Here is an 18,538-nt window from a genome sequence, read left to right on the forward strand (position 1 = left end):
GATTGTCCCGAGTGCCAGTGCAACTCATACAAACAGTCATACAAACAGTCTATGTCAGTTATTTGACAATGAATCATTCTCTTAGTATTTAGCCTTTCCGGGCATGCCTTCCTGCCACGGTTCTGTGTTATCAGTTATATTCTACTCCCTTTCTAATCCTGCCCATTTCTCAGGCTTAGGTTTGCTGACACAAAAAAAGGACATCTTGGTCTGGACACCGGCCAGTCTTCCAGCTCTTGTGGAACAGTCTTCCAGCCACAACCTTGACGTTCTCCTTGTCTCAGCACCTCATGCCTTAGGGGTCTCCCACAGAGATCCTTACCGTGGATTCTTGTTGACTTTGGACTTGACTGAGATTGAATTTCTTGCTAACCATAAGGTATGTGTGTCTGTGGTTGGGAGGGAGGCTCTCAGCCAGATTTAAGTTAGTGCAGAAATGTTAAATGTGAAGTTTCTTGCATCTAAGATAGATGGAGCAAATATTATGGCTGCTCTATCATCAAGGTCAGTCAGGGCTTGCTAAGAACTTTTGTGCTGCATGTATCTGCACCATAGGCATTCTGTAATTTCAGCTGATTTGGACACAAGTCAGGTTTTGGAGAATTGATGTGCAATTGTTACTAAGAAGAGGAAGGGCTTTCCCTCAGAAAGTGATTTTAGGAATCCGATTTCAGACCATGAATGACTAAAAGCAGCAGCCACAGCAATAATAGCGTAACACTTCCCAAAACAGAAGAATCAAACTCTGCAAACCAGAAACCCTTCCTGGAGAATGAGGAGTGAGCAGGGGTGATGCCATGAGTAAGGATATGGCAAACATGAAAAAACCTTCCTGTTCAAGTCTGAGCCTGACTCCTGAAACATGGTCAACTTAATGGGAAAGGTATGGGGCAAGCTGTGCTGACAGTCATGAAAACAGTGATCGATCAGAAACTGAGGACATTTGGTGGAGCAGCATGTCACTCTTGGGTTGGGGGAGGGCTGTCCCTTGGCTCAGTGGCTCAAATGAGATGCTGGGGCAATAGCAGCTGTCTTTGGCTGACACATGACATTGCTGAGCAAATGCCCCAGGTGCTTCCCTGTGCACATGATCCAGTGACTTTGGCTGGGTAACTGAGGAAACATACCAAAATATGCGTGTGGGCACTTATCAAGGAACTGGTTGTTCTAGCTCCTTAAAAACATCTGAGGGGTGAGGTTTGGAACTCAGTTCACTGGATATTGGCAAAAGTTCCTTTATCTTAGAAATGGGAAGACTGAATTTATTTATTTATTTTTTTTAAATAATAAATTTTATTTTTATATTCCCCCATACAACTGCACATGCCCCATTCTGACCCCAATCCTTCCCCTCCCGGCCCCCACCCCCCAAAAAGTGTCTCTGGTTCATAGTTTTTTGTTGATTTTGATTTTCACTTTCTTATAGTTATTCATTTTCCTGATCCCTTATTTAAGTTTTCTAGATTCCTGCTATGAGTGAGACCATCCAGTATTTTTCTTTTTCTTTTTGGCTTATTTCGCTGAGCATGATCCCTTCCAGTGCCATCCATGTTGCTGCAAATTGCATGTGTTTATCTTTTTTGACTGCTGAGTAATATTCCATGGTATATATGTACCACATCTTCTTGATCCAGGGAAGACTGAATTTATATACTAGTATGGCCAGGATATATATGAAAACCCCATTGACAGTAACGAGTCTATCTCTAAGTCAGCCTCATAGGAAATCAGATTACTTCTCATGCAACCAGTACAGGAAGCCGGAAATAACTCCTGTAACAAATGGCCCCAAATGACTAATATTTGATTCCTAACTGACAGCATCCTCAATTTTTGTCCCTTACTTTCAACTTAAGGACAACCAGAGAAAGTTAACTATGCATCCCTAGTCAAATAGTGTTTCCAGCTTCCAGTTAGCTGCCTACAATTTCCCCAAGCCAATAAACTCCAATCAGGGCACATTTGAAGCCTTCACTTTCTTCTCCATTAAGCTTTCTTTCCACCTCTGCCTGCTTTTGGGTCTCTATGGAAACCAAATAATGGTGGATGACTCCCTTGTTCTAAACAGTTCCAATAAATAGCTATTTCTGGTTTTCATAAGAGTGATTGTTTATTTCTACAAAAGCATGGATTTGATCCATGAAGAACTCTGAAATATCCTGATGAACATTGATGTAATAATCTTCAACAAAATACTAGAAATTTGTTTGTGTCACAGGATCATATATCATGATCAAATGGGATTTACCCCAGGAACACAAAGATGATTTAAAAAACATAAACCAATCAATGCAAACATTATATCAACAAAAGTAAAGATAAAAGTCAGGCCAGGCAAAAGGACAAATCTGTTAGGTAACCAAGATATCTCTGATTGAGAAAATGGGGCCCATTTCACTAACTCTAGCTTCCTGCTCTCCAACCACTCACTTCCCACCTTCTCCATCCACTTTGCCTTCCATAGATATAACCACCTTCCAAGTACCTGGACCACTCTCCTGGCCTCTGACCTCTCTTCCCCCATCCTATGCCTGACCTTACATGTCTATGCACAGCTGGAAGTCACACTTGCAGTTCCTGGCCTGACTGATGACAGGAACTTGGCAGGAACAAAGTCAAAGGCCTGCAGAGGCTGACTTGCCACTGATCCTCAATATCTCTTGACTATACTGGTTCCAACTGGTCCCAGCACCCAGGGTGTGGCTGTGCACATGGGTAGGGGCCAAGAGCCCTGGTGGTCAAGTCTGGAAGCAGGGAAGGCTGTTAACTTGGTCTTTCAATAAACACCGAACTGCTTCTGGGGGGATTTTACTTGAAATGATCAGTTTTTCTTGGTTCCTTGGTGACTACAACCAAGTGTAGTCAGTGTGGTAATGAGTTGCTGTGTCTTGGGGCGGTTGCTGACCTTTACTAAGTGCTTTACTTTGTGCACAGGCCTTTCCTACATGCTGATTTAATCTTAAAATAATTCTAATAAATAAGTAGTCTCGCTTATCTGTGGAGGATATGTTCCAAGACCTCTAGTTGATGCCTGGGGAAGCTACAAATAATAATGAACTCTGTATATTGCATTTTTTCTCATTCATATATACCTATGACAAAGTTAACTTATCAACTCGGCACGGTAAGAGATTAACAACAATAACTAATAATAAAATAGAACAATGATAATATATATGAATAAAAACTATAAGAATATGGTCTCTCTCTCAATATAGCTTATTGAGCATATTTTTGGATAAAGATTGATACTATGCTATTATTGTGCAGAGGAGTTAAGAACCATGCCCAAGATCCTAATTAGTAGAGAGTCATGTTCACTTTTGCACTTTAAATCCTTGAACTCAGTAGATGCTTAGTAAATACTGATAATAAAATAGCAACTGATATTGTTGGTGCAGTTTCCTTTCTACCCCCCTTGCTCACCAGTGGCCCCATTTTTGGGATGGTTGTTCAAGATCAGTGGTAAAGACACTGGGCCGTGTTTCTGTCCAGCACCTCCAGTAGGGGCAGCACGGTGCAGGGTCTGGAACCCAGCACTGACCATGCCTTGTAAGCAAGCTTGTTTTTGGGGGGTGAAGGGGTAGAGATGGCCTCTCACCTGCCTTACCTGAGAAGGCATTTTGCCTCTGGCCTCATTCATTCTACTTGGCAAGAATAACAAAGACATTAGCTTCTTGATGGAATGTGATAGTCTCAGTACCCTCCTCCCAGAGTGAAATAGTGGTTATAAAAGGAAAATGATAAACAAAATCATCCTCTCTCTGCAGGTGCTGGCATTATGCATTGAACTGTTTTGTTGCTACATGCTGGCTGGGGAGTTCAGTATTGTTGGAGCTGTTTGCCATCTTTATCTATTTTAATCATCTGAGAATATGGATGGCCAACAAATAGGGGCCTACTAGCCTTCTTAGCCAACTCCCCCTCCCCACCCTAATGCCACCACCCCCTACACCGTCACCTGTGCATTGGGCCCTGGCTTTGTGCTGGTGGGGTCTCCTCCCAAATGTTCTGTGGGATGGTAATAAAGAACATGGGCTCTGGGACCACAGGGCCTTAGTTGGAATCTCGGGTCCAAGTAGAATGAAATTTGTGTCATTGCAAACCAGGTGGGTTAGAACAATAGCAATTTATTGTCTTGAGGTTCTGGAGGCTGAAATCCCCTATCAAGATGTGAATAGGCCCATGCTTCCCCGGGGCTCTAGGGGAGACTTTTTTGTCTTGTCTGGTTCCTGTTGTTGCCAGCAGTCATAGGGTCCCTTGACTGGTAGATGTGCCACTGCACTCACTGGCTTCTTGTGTGTCTCCACGTTGTCTTCCATCTGTCTCTTTTTATAAGGTCACCAACCATATTGGCTTAAGGCCCACCCTAGGGACTATTTTAACTGGATTGCCTTTGTAAAGACCCGATATGCAATTAAGCTCACATTCGTGGGGTTAGGACTCCAACATGTTCTTTTTGGGGGGCAAATTCAGCCCATAATGCTGTGTGCCATTGACTAGCTATTTATAGTCTCAGTTTCCTTACTTCTTTACCTGATTAGGTGACTCTATATGTGAATCAAGCACTTGAAACAGTCAGGCTCTTAGTGCACAAGAACAGCTATTCCCATGACCCTCTTCTCACAGTTGCAGAATGCAGGCTTTGGGAGGTTTAGAAACTTGCTGAGGTTGTGACACTAGATCCAGCAGTGGCCCTGGGACAGGTCAAACCCAAGACCATCATTTTGTCCATGGCCTGGCCCTGTGCAGCTGAAGAAGCTGCACCCAGAAAGTACACAGCCTGACCTGGAAAATGCTGTTTGCATCTGCGTTTGCAAAGAGTTGTTGTCAAAGTCAGCAAAGTTCAATACTCTTTGGGGAATAGAGGCTTTAGCCCTTAGCATTTCACTTCCAATTCTACCATCTGTGGCTTCCCCATTTACAAATAGCAAGAGTACCCTGGGATGACCCTGAGCTTCTTCTTACTCCAACAATCTGTGGGTATATGGATCTTCAAATACAAGAACAAAACACACAATGGCTTGACTAAACAAGTCCCAGCTAATAATGTGTTTAGTTCCACTAGTATTTGGCCCACAGCAGCCAAAAAACTCAGACAGTTCTTTGGGGCTTAGCTGACTCCTTTGGTCTTTCAGATTCCAGAGGAGCTAGAGGTTGGGGCTGGAGAGCTTATGATGTTCTAACAAGTGTAATAGCTGGGTAGACTGAAACTTGGAGTATCTGATAGCTTCCTAACCACCTATTAACTAGGTTTGTTATAATAAAGTCTGGGAATAGATTTCTCTGTAACCCTTCCTGGGGATGACTTTTTGGGGTATAGTCCCAATTGAAGAGGGGCATATCTGCTTGCATGCAACACCATATTGTCTTTTTTTCTTTGTTTTTGCTTTTTTTAATTAATATTTTATTTTATATAATTCTTACATCATTTTTCTTTTTTGAACAATGTATGCATTATCATTTTGGTTATATTCCCCATACAATTGCACCCCCCCTTATTTTGACCCTAGTCCTTCCTCTCCCCTTGCCTCCCCCCGCCGCCGTAGTGTGTCTCTGGTTTATAGTTGCTTGTTGATTTTGATTTTTACTTTGTATTAATTAGTCTTTTTCCTGATCTCTTATTTAGGTTTTCTAAATTCCTGCTATGATTGAGACCATCCGGTATTTTTCTTTTTCTTTCTGACTTATTTCACAGAACATGATCCCTTCTAGCTAGAAGGGATCATATTGTCTTTTTGAACCCCTTTGTCACTGAAAGAGTGCCCAGGATGATTGCCAGGTCTTCACCCTCCTGAAGCATTGATGGGGTTTGTCTTCCTGGGAGCATTAGAGTAGGGACTGTCTCTTTTCAATTCAAAAATTGGAAGGAAGGCATGAACATTTTGGTGAGAAACCAAGTGCTTCCCTATTTGATTTTCAGTTGTTATTTTGAGAAGCTTGAATTCGTGGGGCATATATATAAGCAGTTGGAAAACTGTCAAATACACTCTGAGAATGGATCCAGGGGTTCTAAGTAGAGACACCTAGAACAAATTGATTTGTTATCTACGCATCGTCAATTTATGGGATGTGACTATTTTTCATGACTATGCAAGATGTTCTCGCTATGATTTTGTTTGTTTTTTACTTAGCAACCCTAATAAGATGGAATGAGCACAAATTTTACCGTAGTCTTGTTCCAAAAGTGTCAGCGTTATTGACACCCTAATTTACTGGATGCGTGTAGTCAGAGCAAGACTGAGAAACCCAGGGTGATGGGATGATGAGCTGCAGGCACTGTGGGTGAGAATAGAGAATGTCACACACTGAGACCAAGTCCAGTGAAAACTGGCATCTAAATGACTCTACCTTATGGAGGGAATTGTCCTGTGCAGAGGACCCAACTGTTGGTTATTGGTTTTCTAGCATCTCGCTAGTTATAAATTGACATTCATTCAGTAATGTCTTTATTATTGTCATTTCCTCTAATATACTATGAAATCTTAGGCAAGAACAATGCTGGGCTTGGAGCAGATGCTCAAAACATTATTAAAGTGAATGAATGTATGCATGCATGAATGAATGGTTATATAGACCTACATCTTGTTGATTCCTGAGCCTTGTTAGTGTGGATCAAGCCAGATCCTCCTAGTTGACCTGATTAGGTCCTGAGGGTTGGCCCCTGAAGGCTCAGCTGTTCTGTGACACTGATTTTGATCTAGCCCAGCAAACTTAGCTTCACCTCTTATTTTTATGTTACCCGTACTCTGAATCAGACTTGGAATTTTTTTTACTGCTTTTTCTTCCTGTAGGAACCTAAAGGGGAGACTGTCTTTTTGTGGTTTCTGCAGGAATGAATGGGAAAGGTTAGGTTAGCGGGTTTAGGATTGGTTAGTTTGAATAATTTCAGTAGGCTTTAGGGCACCTGTTGCCTGGTAACTGACCTTGGGGTGATCAGGGCTGGGTATGGTGTCCCCAAGCAGGAGAGGTCCATGAAAGAGGTAGTTGGGGTGTAAGCTCTGAGTTGGCTGGCTTGCATTTGAGGACATGTTTGTAGGCAAGTGATTTACTGTCTCTAGGACTTGGCTAGTTTGGGAGGGTTCTTCAAGGCCAGAGCTGTCAAAGCATCAGAATACCACAATGGTTAATAAAAGAAATGGTTGATACAAGGTGGTTCATAGAGAAGTGGGGGGTTGTTGGCTCTGAGCTGGGAAGACATCACAAGGATGTTCCCCACTGATCCATTTTAAAGACTCTTTCTTAAAAACACTATCTAATCCATAAAATATGCATTGCTGTTGTGGAGGAGAAGGGGATATTTCCTCCAACCCTCAAAATTCTTCTCAGCTGGTCAAGTATTCAAACTAAAATAAGACAGATTAGTAGAAAAAAAAATTAGTTACATTTTGTAGGGTAAGGTAAAAAGTATCAGGCTTTTCTGCCCTCCCGCCATCAGGAGAGATGACGGAACCCTGTGGTCCCGAATGCATGCCTGATGGCGGGTACCTGGAGTGGGGTGTGGGCATAGGTAGATGGGATTCACCTGGGCTAAGACTGGGCTTTTAGGGGCTTCATGGGGATGCCAGTAGAAGCCGAGAAAGAAGCAGACAAGCAGAACAGAAGCTGAGAGAGAACGCCGGAGAGGCCAGTGTTGTGGCTGGACTGGACACAGAGCAGGTTTTCTAATATCCAGCAGACTGGGTAAAGGAGGAGTCAGAGCCCTCAGTGGTTTTGCAGGTTTTTCATTGGGATTTACCCGGTAGACATCAGGCAGGAGTGCTGGGGGGCCGGGAGGCTGGCAGGCCTCCCAGCCCCCAGCAAATCCTCACTCTATCTGGGCTCTCCAGTGATTTCTGCTTCTGCTTCTTTGCTTCAATCACAGCTTCTCTTTTGGCTTCTGCTGGCATCCCTGTGACGCCGTCCTTAAAAGCCCAGTCTCAGCCCAGGTGAATCCCATCTACCTATGCCCACACCCTACTCCAGGTGCCCGCCCTCAGGCATGCATTCAGGACCGCAAGGATCCATCATCTATCCTGATGGTGGGAGGGCAGAAAAGCCTGATGTTTTTCCTTACCCTACATCCAGATAGAGGGTACCTGCCTGCTGTGTACCAGGTAAATCTCAATAAAAGCCTGCAAAAGCCACTGAGAGCTCCAGGACTCCTTTACCCGGTCTGGTCTGCTGGATCAGAGAAAACCTGCCCTTTGTCCTTCCTGCCCTTACAATTTGTTTGGGGGAATCTATCAATATATAGACACGAAGATTCTGAAGATAGTGAGGCAAAACGGGGGTATATATCCTGTGCTGAAGAATGTGGTAGGGGCCTGGGACTTCATGGAGAAAAAGGCAGGGGACTCACATGATGACGCACAGAGGCTCTATAATTAGATGTTTGCTCTGCATGTAGCTAAGTTTCTTCAATAGAATGGTTGCTTTGGTAGTGGCTCTAATGCTGGGTAAGACCCCCAGTTTACATTTTTCTAGTTCATTAAGGAAGTGATAAAAGGATCTAGATTGACTTCAGCTCAAATTCACAGGCCAAAGTGGCATATCTTGGGGAAACTACTTCTGAAGTTATCGGGCCCGCTAGTTACAACAGTGTATTATATTGGCCTCCTCAAGCCCTGGGTGGGAGGAGAGGCCAAACTACAGCCATACTGGGTGAAGTGAGATGACATGGTAGCCACACTGAATATTAGTTCCTGTGAATTGTGGAGTGTCAGCCCGGGGCAGGGTGTTTGTAATGAACTTTACTCCATCTGCAAAGCCCATGTAGCCAAGGTCCTGAATCTGCTGTGACATGACTTTCAGCCCTGGAGAACAATGAGTATTTTGTGGTGTTTTGTTTTTTAAAGATTTGTTTATTGATACAAGAACCAGGGTACAGGCCAGATGCGTGGGAGGGTGAGAGGATTCACTAGAGACAGTGTGGGGAACACAACAGGCAGACTGATGAAATACACCACTGAGGGGAGCAGCGGGCGAGACAGGAGAGGTCTGCCGTGCCATGGGGGTTTCTCCTTGGACTGCCAGGATGGAACCTGTGCTGCAGAGGCTGCGGACAGCTTCACAGTGCGTTGCTCAACCACCTGCGCCACCAGGGAGGCCCCACAATGAGTATTTTGAAGATGACAAATCAAAGTGAAAGTTGTGCAAGAAGTTTGCCTGCCTCGTGGTCAGCTTGTTATGTGCACAGCAGGGTTTTATGTAACACCACATACAAAGGAGAAGGCAAAGTGTGTATTTGGAACCCTGCAGGGTGATTCAGGCATCATCACTGCTTTCAAGAAGTTGGAGGCTCAGGTATCATCTGAAGAATGCCTGAAGGTCTTTATGTTACTGACAAATCATCAGGAAGTAAAGCAAGAGCTCACCAATCAAGGAAAGAACTGTGTAGAAAGAGATACTATGGAAGTTGGAGATGGGTTAGGGTGGGAGGTGGCTGGATTGTGGAAAGGCCATTTGATTCAAGACTCACAATAACAAAAGGCTGTGGATGGTGACTTTAAAATTTTATCTCCAAATGAGTTATGCATTGAGGGCTGTAGGGTAAAGAAAATATCAGGCTTTTCTGCCCTTCCGCCATCAGGATAGATGATGGATCCTTGTCCTGAATGCATGCCTGATGGTGGGCACCTGGAATAGGGTGTGGGCATAGGTAGATGGGATTCAGCTGAGCTAAGACTGTGCTTTTAAGGGCGGCGTCACGGGGGGACGCCAGCAGCACCAGCACCAGCACCAGCAGCCGCCGCAGCCGAAGCCGAAGCCGAGAAGCAGCAGAACGAACGCCAGAGAGCCCAGATAGAGTGAGGACTTGCTGGGGGCTGGGAGGCCTGCCAGCCTCCCAGCCCCCCAGCCAGCACCCCTGCCTGCCATATGCCTGGTGAACCCCAAATAAAAAACCTGCAAAACTACTGAGGACTCTGACTCCTCCTTTACCCGATCTGCATGGGATCAGAAAACCTGCACTGTGGTCCTGTCCTGCCCTTACAATTGGCGTATGTCGGCAAGATCCATGCAGACGGGTATTGGAGCCCTCCGAAGACCTGGAGGGACTAAGGAGAACAGACTTTGCCTGTGACGACGCTGGAGGCACCATGGCGGTATAGAAGATGGATACGTCCACGAGCTACAGGATGAGACCTGGCGTGAAGGAGACGCCCGAAAGGACCAGCCAACGACACCGGATAGGACCAGCCAACGACACCGGATAGGACCAGCCAACGACACCGGATAGGACCAGCCAACGACACCGGAAAGGACCAGCCAATGACCCCTGAGGCAGCAGGCCATTGCTGAAGCAGGGAGAGGCCAATGGACTGATAGACTGATTAACTGATGATTTTGGACTGACAATCCCGCCAGAAGGCGGAGGACCTTAGCAGGTTATGTTTATTTTTTGAGAATCTGGGGGTGGCCAGTGGGCCTAGATGGCCAAAAGCAGCCTGTGTATGCCCAGTGGCCAGGTGGAGGAGAAAAGCCAACTAAGGTGGCAAAAGCTGGTACTGATGCTAAGTTGAGAAGCCCTAAAGCGGCTGTTAAGCAGCCTGGGTATGCTGAAGCCCTGTGAGTCTCGTAAAATCACCTATGGGTGATGCCCTGCTCATTCTTGAGTGAGGGTGAGGAGCTGAGGAGCCCGTCCTTGGGGGACGGGTGGGGAATGTGGCTTGGGGTGGAGCCCAAGCCAAATGCAAAGTTTGGATCCCCGACCCATGTGCTTGTGCAGTGGGTTGGCTTGAGAGCAGGGGTCTGTGAGTCGCATGGGTGGCCATGAAGGCCGAGTGTTGGAGCGACTGCAGACAGAAACCCTGAGGGTTGGCGATTACCCCCAACAGAATAAAATTGCCAATCCCAGAGCTAGTGCATCCTGGGGGTGGATGCTGTGTGTGCCTTGTAGCCGAGACTACAGCCAGAGAAGGCCAGGAAGCCTGACGGCTCCTGGTGTGTTATAGCAGATGCCGTGTGTGATTTCCCCTCCCTCGTATGAGCAGTGCCTTCGGCAGCAGATTTGGTGGCTCATCTGCTGGTACCAATAATTGTCTTTTGCACTTGGTTGGTGCCCTGCCTGGACTTATTTGTGTTCTGTTGTATTTTGTTATGTTGTATTTTGTTATTTGATGTATTTGCTTTTGTGGGCCATGGCTGCATTGTTTGTTTGCTTAGAAAATTGTGTATATATGTATAGACTGTATGGCAGAAAACCCTGAGGGGGTGGACTGTAGGGTAAAGAAAATATCAGGCTTTTCTGCCCTTCCGCCATCAGGATAGATGATGGATCCTTGTCCTGAATGCATGCCTGATGGTGGGCACCTGGAATAGGGTGTGGGCATAGGTAGATGGGATTCAGCTGAGCTAAGACTGTGCTTTTAAGGGCGGCGTCACGGGGGGACGCCAGCAGCACCAGCACCAGCACCAGCAGCCGCCGCAGCCGAAGCCGAAGCCGAGAAGCAGCAGAACTATCTGGCCAGAGAGCCCAGATAGAGTGAGGACTTGCTGGGGGCTGGGAGGCCTGCCAGCCTCCCAGCCCCCAGCCAGCACCCCTGCCTGCCATATGCCTGGTGAACCCCAAATAAAAAACCTGCAAAACTACTGAGGACTCTGACTCCTCCTTTACCCGATCTGCATGGGATCAGAAAACCTGCACTGTGGTCCTGTCCTGCCCTTACAAGGGCCATGTGAAAAAAACTCACTTATTTCCCAAATGTAAAAATTTAAAATATAATCTGACGCTTGTTATTCAGTTTCAGCATGGGTCTTTTTAATATACTGAGAATTCTTTAGAATGTTTTCAATATTTTTGCAGTGGCTGGAACCCCAACAGATAACAGCCAGAAGCAAAAGGGATTTTACAGAGGTGATTCAAGTTAAGGGTTTTCAGATGGGGACATTTCCTGAATTATTTGGGTGGGTCCCGTATATAGTAATTATTGATTAAGCAGTAGTGTGGGAGGTTGGCATGGTTTTTGCGAAACAAAAACTGAGTAGTGATTTATTAAAAAAAACAAAAACAAAACAAAACAGTATATTCACTTCCCGAAGAGTCCTAGGGTAGAGACCAATGTAAAAACACACTTTTTTTTTTTCATTGAAGTAATATTGCTTTTTAACATTATATAAGATTTAGGTGTACATTATTGAAAATCAACATGTGTATACTACATTAAGTTCACCAATAAAAATCCAATTTATCCTTCATCGTACAATTGTACCCTTCATGCAGATTTACCTCCAGCCCTTAGCCCTTCCCTTCTGGAAACCACTAATTAGAGACCATTATTTTAACCACCTTTATTAAGAATCAAAAATCAATTCAATAATTCAACTCTGTAATTTCTATTTCTAATAGGAGCCAGGAGAAGCCAATAGGATATTGACTGGAAAAGTTGGGGGTGGTTGGGTGGTGGGAGGCTGAGAGGAGGAAAATGTGCTGTGGAGGATAGGATGGGAGGGCTACTAGGAGGTGGGTGACTGAACAAGGACCAGAGTAGGTGGGTCCTTCCTGGTGTCAGTTACAGGTTGGGATCCAAAAATTGGTATTTCATGGTGCTTCTACCCTCTCTTCCTGCCATTCCTGGTGGAGTAAACCTTGCCTTGATGAGCCCTGCAGATCGGGGTCTCCTTGGAACCTTCCGAAGGAACTTGGTATTGCCAACATTTTGATTTTAATGCAGTGAGACCTATGCTGGACCTATACAATTCTGAGTTCCAGAACTGTAAGAGAATTAGTTGTGTTCTTTTAAGCCATTGTAATTGGTTACAGCAGCAACAGGAAACTGACACAGAATTGGAGTTCTGCTTTGGTTTGGCGTGGTCTAAGCACAATGGCAGCTATTGCCGTTGAGTGTTATATAGCACCACATGTGTAATCAAGGCAGGGCAACTTAAGTCTGTAACTTCAGTATGATTTGGGTTCTTCTTTGTTTGGACAAGACCATAAGGCAGCTGGGACTATTAGCAAGCAGTCTTTCTGCCTAGCCTCAGTGGGGACACTCAAGCTGGTTCTCAGAAGCAGAATAACAGCAGGGTGAATAACCATGGCATTGCTCATTAGCACAGAATGAAGATCAAATCTCTAGCATGAAGAAATCTTCCCCCTTTCTGGTTCTAAGGAAAGGGGACTTTCATCACTCCCCCACATGGCAGGAGTGGCCCCCCCTCTGTGAGTAGCCTATCACTCCCTGTGAAGCCATACTCTAGAATTTGTCTCCCAGACAGACCACATTCCCCTAGCTGGTGCATCTCAGGTCCAGAGACAGAAGGGCCAGGTGGAGGGAAGCTGGGGCTTCCATAACAAGCAAGGAAGACTATGGGCCTCAAATCAGAGTAGGTGGGTCATTCCTGGAGCTTCCTGAGTCTCAAGGCAGAAGTGAAACTTGGGCATGTGCATGGAAGGGAAGGGAGTAGAGAGTTCTGGGGCACTGGGACTGGACTGGGCCTGGACAACTTGGGGACAGAGTGTAAGTGTGAGATAGAACCAGGTTCCTGTTCTTCCCATCTATGTTCTGTGTGATGTGGGCAGGATGGAAGGACAGCAGGCACTGGTTATTAGTATCTGGTCTTCCTGGAACTCTCACCCCTTCCCAGTGTCTCTTCCTGGAAACCAAGGTGGGGAGATGGGAGCAAAAGAAAAGGAAAAAAGGGTGAAAAGAAAAAGCCTTTCCTAGCAATGGTAAGATTTTCTCTTAAAATCAATTCTTTCCTGTAGATCTAAAGAGCTCTGCATAGGCTGCGCTTTTTAGGCATGAAGAGAATTGTGTTCCATTTACAATCATAAAGCACACACTCCTAGAACTGGAAGGAATCTTTGCATTTATAGGAGGCTGAGTAATGGTCCTTAACAGCTCATGTTTTCAATCTCTGCAACCCATGATTATGTTACCTTATATGGCAAAAGGGATTTTTGCAGAGGTGATTAAGCAAGGACTTTCAGATGGAGAGATTATCCTGAATTACTTGGGTGGGTCCCAAATATAGTCACAAGGGTCCTTATAAGAGCAAGGTAAGAAGGTCATGGAAGAAGACAATAATGGATGTAGAGAGAGAAGCAGTGACATGCTTTGGGGCTGCAGTCAAGGATTACAGAATTCAGAATCTCAAAAAGGTAAGAAGATGGATTTTCCCCTGGAAACTTCAGAAAGAAATTGGCATTGCCAGCACTTTGATTTGAGTGCATTGAGACCCATGCTGGAGTTCTGAGTTCCAGAACTCTAAGAGAACTAGTTGTGTTCTTTTAAGCCGCTGTAATTAGTTGCAGTGGCAACAGGAAACTGACACAGAACTCATTTACCTCAGCCCTCTCATTTTACAGATGAGGAGACTAAAGGCCATTTGCCGTGAATATATTTTCAATTTTTGTTAATTGGTAAATTCTTTGTGGGAAGGGGGTGACTTCTGCCTATATGAGTAAGATAGAGCTTTATATTTGTTATTGTCCAGCTGACCAGAACAGGCTCTTGCCTTTTCAATTATACATGGTCTGGTTTTTAAAATTGATCCTACCAGTTTGATGACCACATTATCTTGAATCCAATTTAATGACCTCCGATAAGATGAGTGGATATATGGGATAATATGACAAAGTATTTGGAATTAAGGCTGAATACACATTCCTGTAGATCCAGTTCCAGCATGGATGAAGGTAGAGGCTTCTTCTCACCAACAAGTAACACTCAGATACCAGCAAGGCGTTTGTGAGCTTAGTTTAATTCTGATACTGTCCATCTGGAAATATGTAACATTAGATATTCCACAAAATAGCATCAGATTAAGGGGTCAGTCTTCAAAAAAAATTATTTTTATTTATTTATGCATATAAGAACTGGGGTTTTGGCCAGAGGTATGGGTTGAGTGGTGTGAGAGGATTCATCTGAGACAGATTGGGGAGCAGAACAGGCAGATTTACTGAACTACACCGCTGAGGGGAGTAGCAGGTGAGACAGGGGAGGTCTGCTGCGCCAAGTGGGTCACCTCCCTGGCTGGGGAGCAAACTCATGTTGCAGTGGCTAGCGATAGCTTCATAGTGCTGCATCTTAACCTTGAGGGCATCAGTCTTGTAAATTTTAAGGACCACCCCCCACAACACCACCAGATACCAGTTGCGAGTCCATGTTGTGACCTGTATTTTTTTTTGTTTTTCTGATTGATTGTAAGTCAGAGGTTCCCATAAAGCTCTTTTTAGTCTTGATTACTTTGCTAGATGGATTCACATAACTAAGGAATCATTTTACTTCCTAAATCACTGGTTTATTAGAAAAGGATATAACTGAGGAACAGCCAGATGGAGGGTATGGGGAAAAGGTGAAGAGCTTCCATGCCCTCCCCAGGAATGCTATCTCCCATAATCTCTACATGTTCGACAACTCTGAGTCCTATCCTTTGTGAATTTTTATGGAGGCTTCCTGGTAGATACATAGGTAACACTCACTGGCCATTGGTGATTGATTAAACCTCTAGTCCTTCTATCTCTAGAGGCCAGGGAGTGGGACCAAAAATTCCAATCTTCAAATCACATGGTTGGTTCTCCTGGCAACAACCCTCATCCTTAGGAGTTCCAAATGTCACCTCATTCATTTAGCAAGATGTGCCTTTAAAGTTTTCTTCGCTTAAGAAATTCCAAGGGAAACATGGGTAAGCAAATGTAGACAAAGACCAAATATATAAGGAAAATACATAAGTGGTGAAAAATATATATTTGGTCACCTGCATGGCCAAATATTTTTCTTATAAATCATAATAAATAATCTTATAAATCACAATATTGCAAAGGTTATCCTATAAAAGCAGGGACAAATAGTTGCTTTTATAATGTATGACACAGTAGCCAACACACACTTTCCTCTCCACCAAGCTCCCTGACTCCCAGACCCCACATCAGGAAAAGAGGTTGTGACTTTGACACAAGGGTTTTTTTTTATCAAATGCTTTTTTTTTTTTAAAAAAAAGATTTATTTATTTATGCATACAAGAGCTGGGGTATAGGCCAGAGATGTGGGGGAGAGTGAGAGGATTCACCAGGGACTCAGCGGGGAGCAGAACAGGCAGATCTCCTGAAATACACTGCTGAGGGAAGCAGCGGGCAAGTCGGGAGAGGTCTGCTGCTCCATGTGGATTGCTCCCTGGATGGCTGGGGATTGAACTCGTGCTGCAGAGGCTGCGGACAGCTTCACAGTCTGCACCTTTACCCTTTGCGCCACCAGGGAGGCCCGACACAAGAGTTTTCAGAGGATTTCATTGATTTCTGAAGTAGCACAGGCTTTAGAACATCCTTCTGGGTCTGAAAAATGAAGACTCATTGCTTCAACCCTTGCAATAGACATCCTGGGTGACGTTCACCTCAAACCTCAGCAGATTTCGAGATACTAAAGAACATTATGTGCCTTGCTTATTTCTCGTCAGTTGGTGGAGAAATATAACAAAATGTGATGGTGATGGTGGGAAAGACCAGTGCAGCCATATACGGGAGGTGGTGGATGGTCCATGAGTACTGCACACTTGGGGACTTACTTTTGGGAAACTGTGGGGTATTGAAAGGGCTATTCAATCAATTCTTGTGAATTGAGATTTCCCATAGAAAGAAGTGCAGTTATGTGAATTCCTCTTTATGTATCACAGGATCAGCAGTGGCCAAAGGCAGTTTGCTTGGTTTAACTACCTCTTTTTGGCTTTTTTTTTTGTTTTTTAAAGATTTATTTATTTATTTATTTATACAAGCACTGGGAAGAGTCAGAAGCGCGGGAGGGTGAGAGAATCCACCAGAGCCAGAGCAGGGAGCAGAGCAGGCAGAAGGACCGAAGTACACTGGTGAGGGGAGCAGCGGGCGGCAGGAGAGGTCTGCGTGCCATGTGGGACCCTCCTCTGGTGGCCGGGGAGCAGTCAGGGATCGAACTGGCGCTGCAGAGGCTGCGGGCAGCTTTGCAACCCAGGGCTCAACCGCTGCGCCACCGGGGAGGCCCTCTTTTTGGCTATTTTAAGCTGTGGCCTTCTCTGTGCTATTTAGTGACTAGAATTCCAGTAGGAAGGGCAGGGATTGGTGTGAAGAGGATTCCATTATTTATATAATTGGGATGATGATGCTTATGGTGAAATTTTCTTATTGTGGCAAATTCATACCATCGAAGATTACTTGGCTTAACTAAAAATGCATGGCTCATTCTTCAAAATTATGGAACAAAAGCAAAACTATCTCCCCCTCCTCAACTAGTCCCTGGAGAAGGGATAAACATGAATACATTGTAACATTTACCCTTTGTTGAACAAATTCCATGTTGGGGGTATTGCTGGTGCTAGCCAAGTCCTCATCCTCCCCAACATGGTTTCCGGGTCATATTAATGAGGGTACTGGACCTACATGTCTTTAAATACCAGTCCAGGGCAGACAGATGGCAGGGACGGGGTTTTGGAATTAGTGAGCTGCAAGGCTTGGCTGAAGTTGGTCCTGTGGCTGAGGGGCTTGCAGAAGATCTGCATGGCTCCGAGTTACATCTTGTGGCAGCCTGGGCACCAGCATCTCTAACTCCATGGCCTCGCTTCTGAGGGTGAGATAGTAGCCAGCCAGCCACATCACCTTTGGGTCAACTGGGGGGTGGTTAGGAATTATTTCTTTTGTATATACAGACATGATTTAGGACTGAATTTCCCTTTCCAGAGTACAAACTACTCAGGCAAATTCTAGAAATGGTCATAAAGAAACTGCAAATTCTTCCTGTCATTCACAAATCATATAGGACTGAGGGTAGGGTGGGGGTAGGCTCATTATCTTAGGCTTCTTTTAATCCCAGAGGAGTTCTGTGTGGGAAACACTAACTGTTCCAGTGGTTAAAGACCCAAAGCTCCTTTTTAATGGGGCCACAATTGGGCAAAACACACAGCACTTTGAAACCTCTCAGCTGCAAGTATGTAAGTTTTAACGAGTCACACAAAAAAAAAAAAAAATAGGGAAACTTATGCAGAGTTTCCTGGGCCACTTCCTCATCTGAGTGATCACGTACCCAGCAATATAGCAGGGGTTGGGAGGGAGCTCCCCTTTGAGGAGAGAAAAGGTGTGTCCACCGCTACCCAGTGGGAGAGAGTAACACAAGGCTGGTTAGGAAATCCCTGGCGATGAGGATATAAATCCCTGCCCCGGGTTCTGAGCTTCCACAGAAGGTGAAAGTCAGGCCTGGCAGCCTTCCCTAGGCCAGAAACAACAAGGTGAAAGAATGTGGAGCAGCAGGTAAGAGACTTTAGAGAGAGAGAGAGAGAGAGAGAGAGTGGGCTAGGGGAGGAGAGCGAGAAAGATCTGGGAGACAGAACCTTTGGGATGTATTCTTGGATGGACTCTCAGGGGCCACTCCTGAAATCTCTGTCACTAAAGGGACCATATCAGAGGGTTTCTAAGGCCCTTTGATGATTTTAAGAGATAGGCCAAAAAACCTGTAGAATCCAAGAAGAAATAGATTGCTCCACCTAATGAAGGCTGTGATATGGGACTTTTGCTTTTGCTGAATTTAGAGGTTTTCTTCTTTGGAAGGAAATTGGCATTTTTTAGCATGACATCTTTTTTTTATTTTTAAAGTCA

At 44.9% G+C, this 18,538-nt stretch overlaps 1 protein-coding gene across 4 annotated transcripts in view; it reads left to right on the forward strand.

Moving 5' to 3' along the window:
- The first annotated feature begins 200 nt into the window (after positions 1 to 200).
- The window catches only part of IL1R2 (interleukin 1 receptor type 2), a 48,720-nt gene continuing 30,382 nt past the window's right edge, over positions 201 to 18,538 (forward strand). The window contains exon 1 of one of the 4 annotated variants that reach the window (XM_037528926.2): positions 201 to 379. Coding sequence is in view for 1 of the 4 variants with exons in the window: in XM_037528923.2 (XP_037384820.1) it covers positions 18,180 to 18,193 (14 nt within the window). In the remaining 3 variants the exon portion in view is untranslated. Of the gene's footprint in view, positions 380 to 14,232; positions 14,345 to 18,146; positions 18,194 to 18,538 lie in introns of those variants that run through there. The other 3 variants (XM_037528928.2, XM_037528929.2, XM_037528923.2) reach the window with 3 other exon arrangements.

Source organism: Talpa occidentalis, unplaced genomic scaffold (genome assembly GCF_014898055.3).
Source record: "Talpa occidentalis isolate TD23 unplaced genomic scaffold, MPIMG_talOcc4v2.1 talOcc4.5, whole genome shotgun sequence".
Lineage (NCBI taxonomy): Eukaryota > Metazoa > Chordata > Mammalia > Eulipotyphla > Talpidae > Talpa > Talpa occidentalis.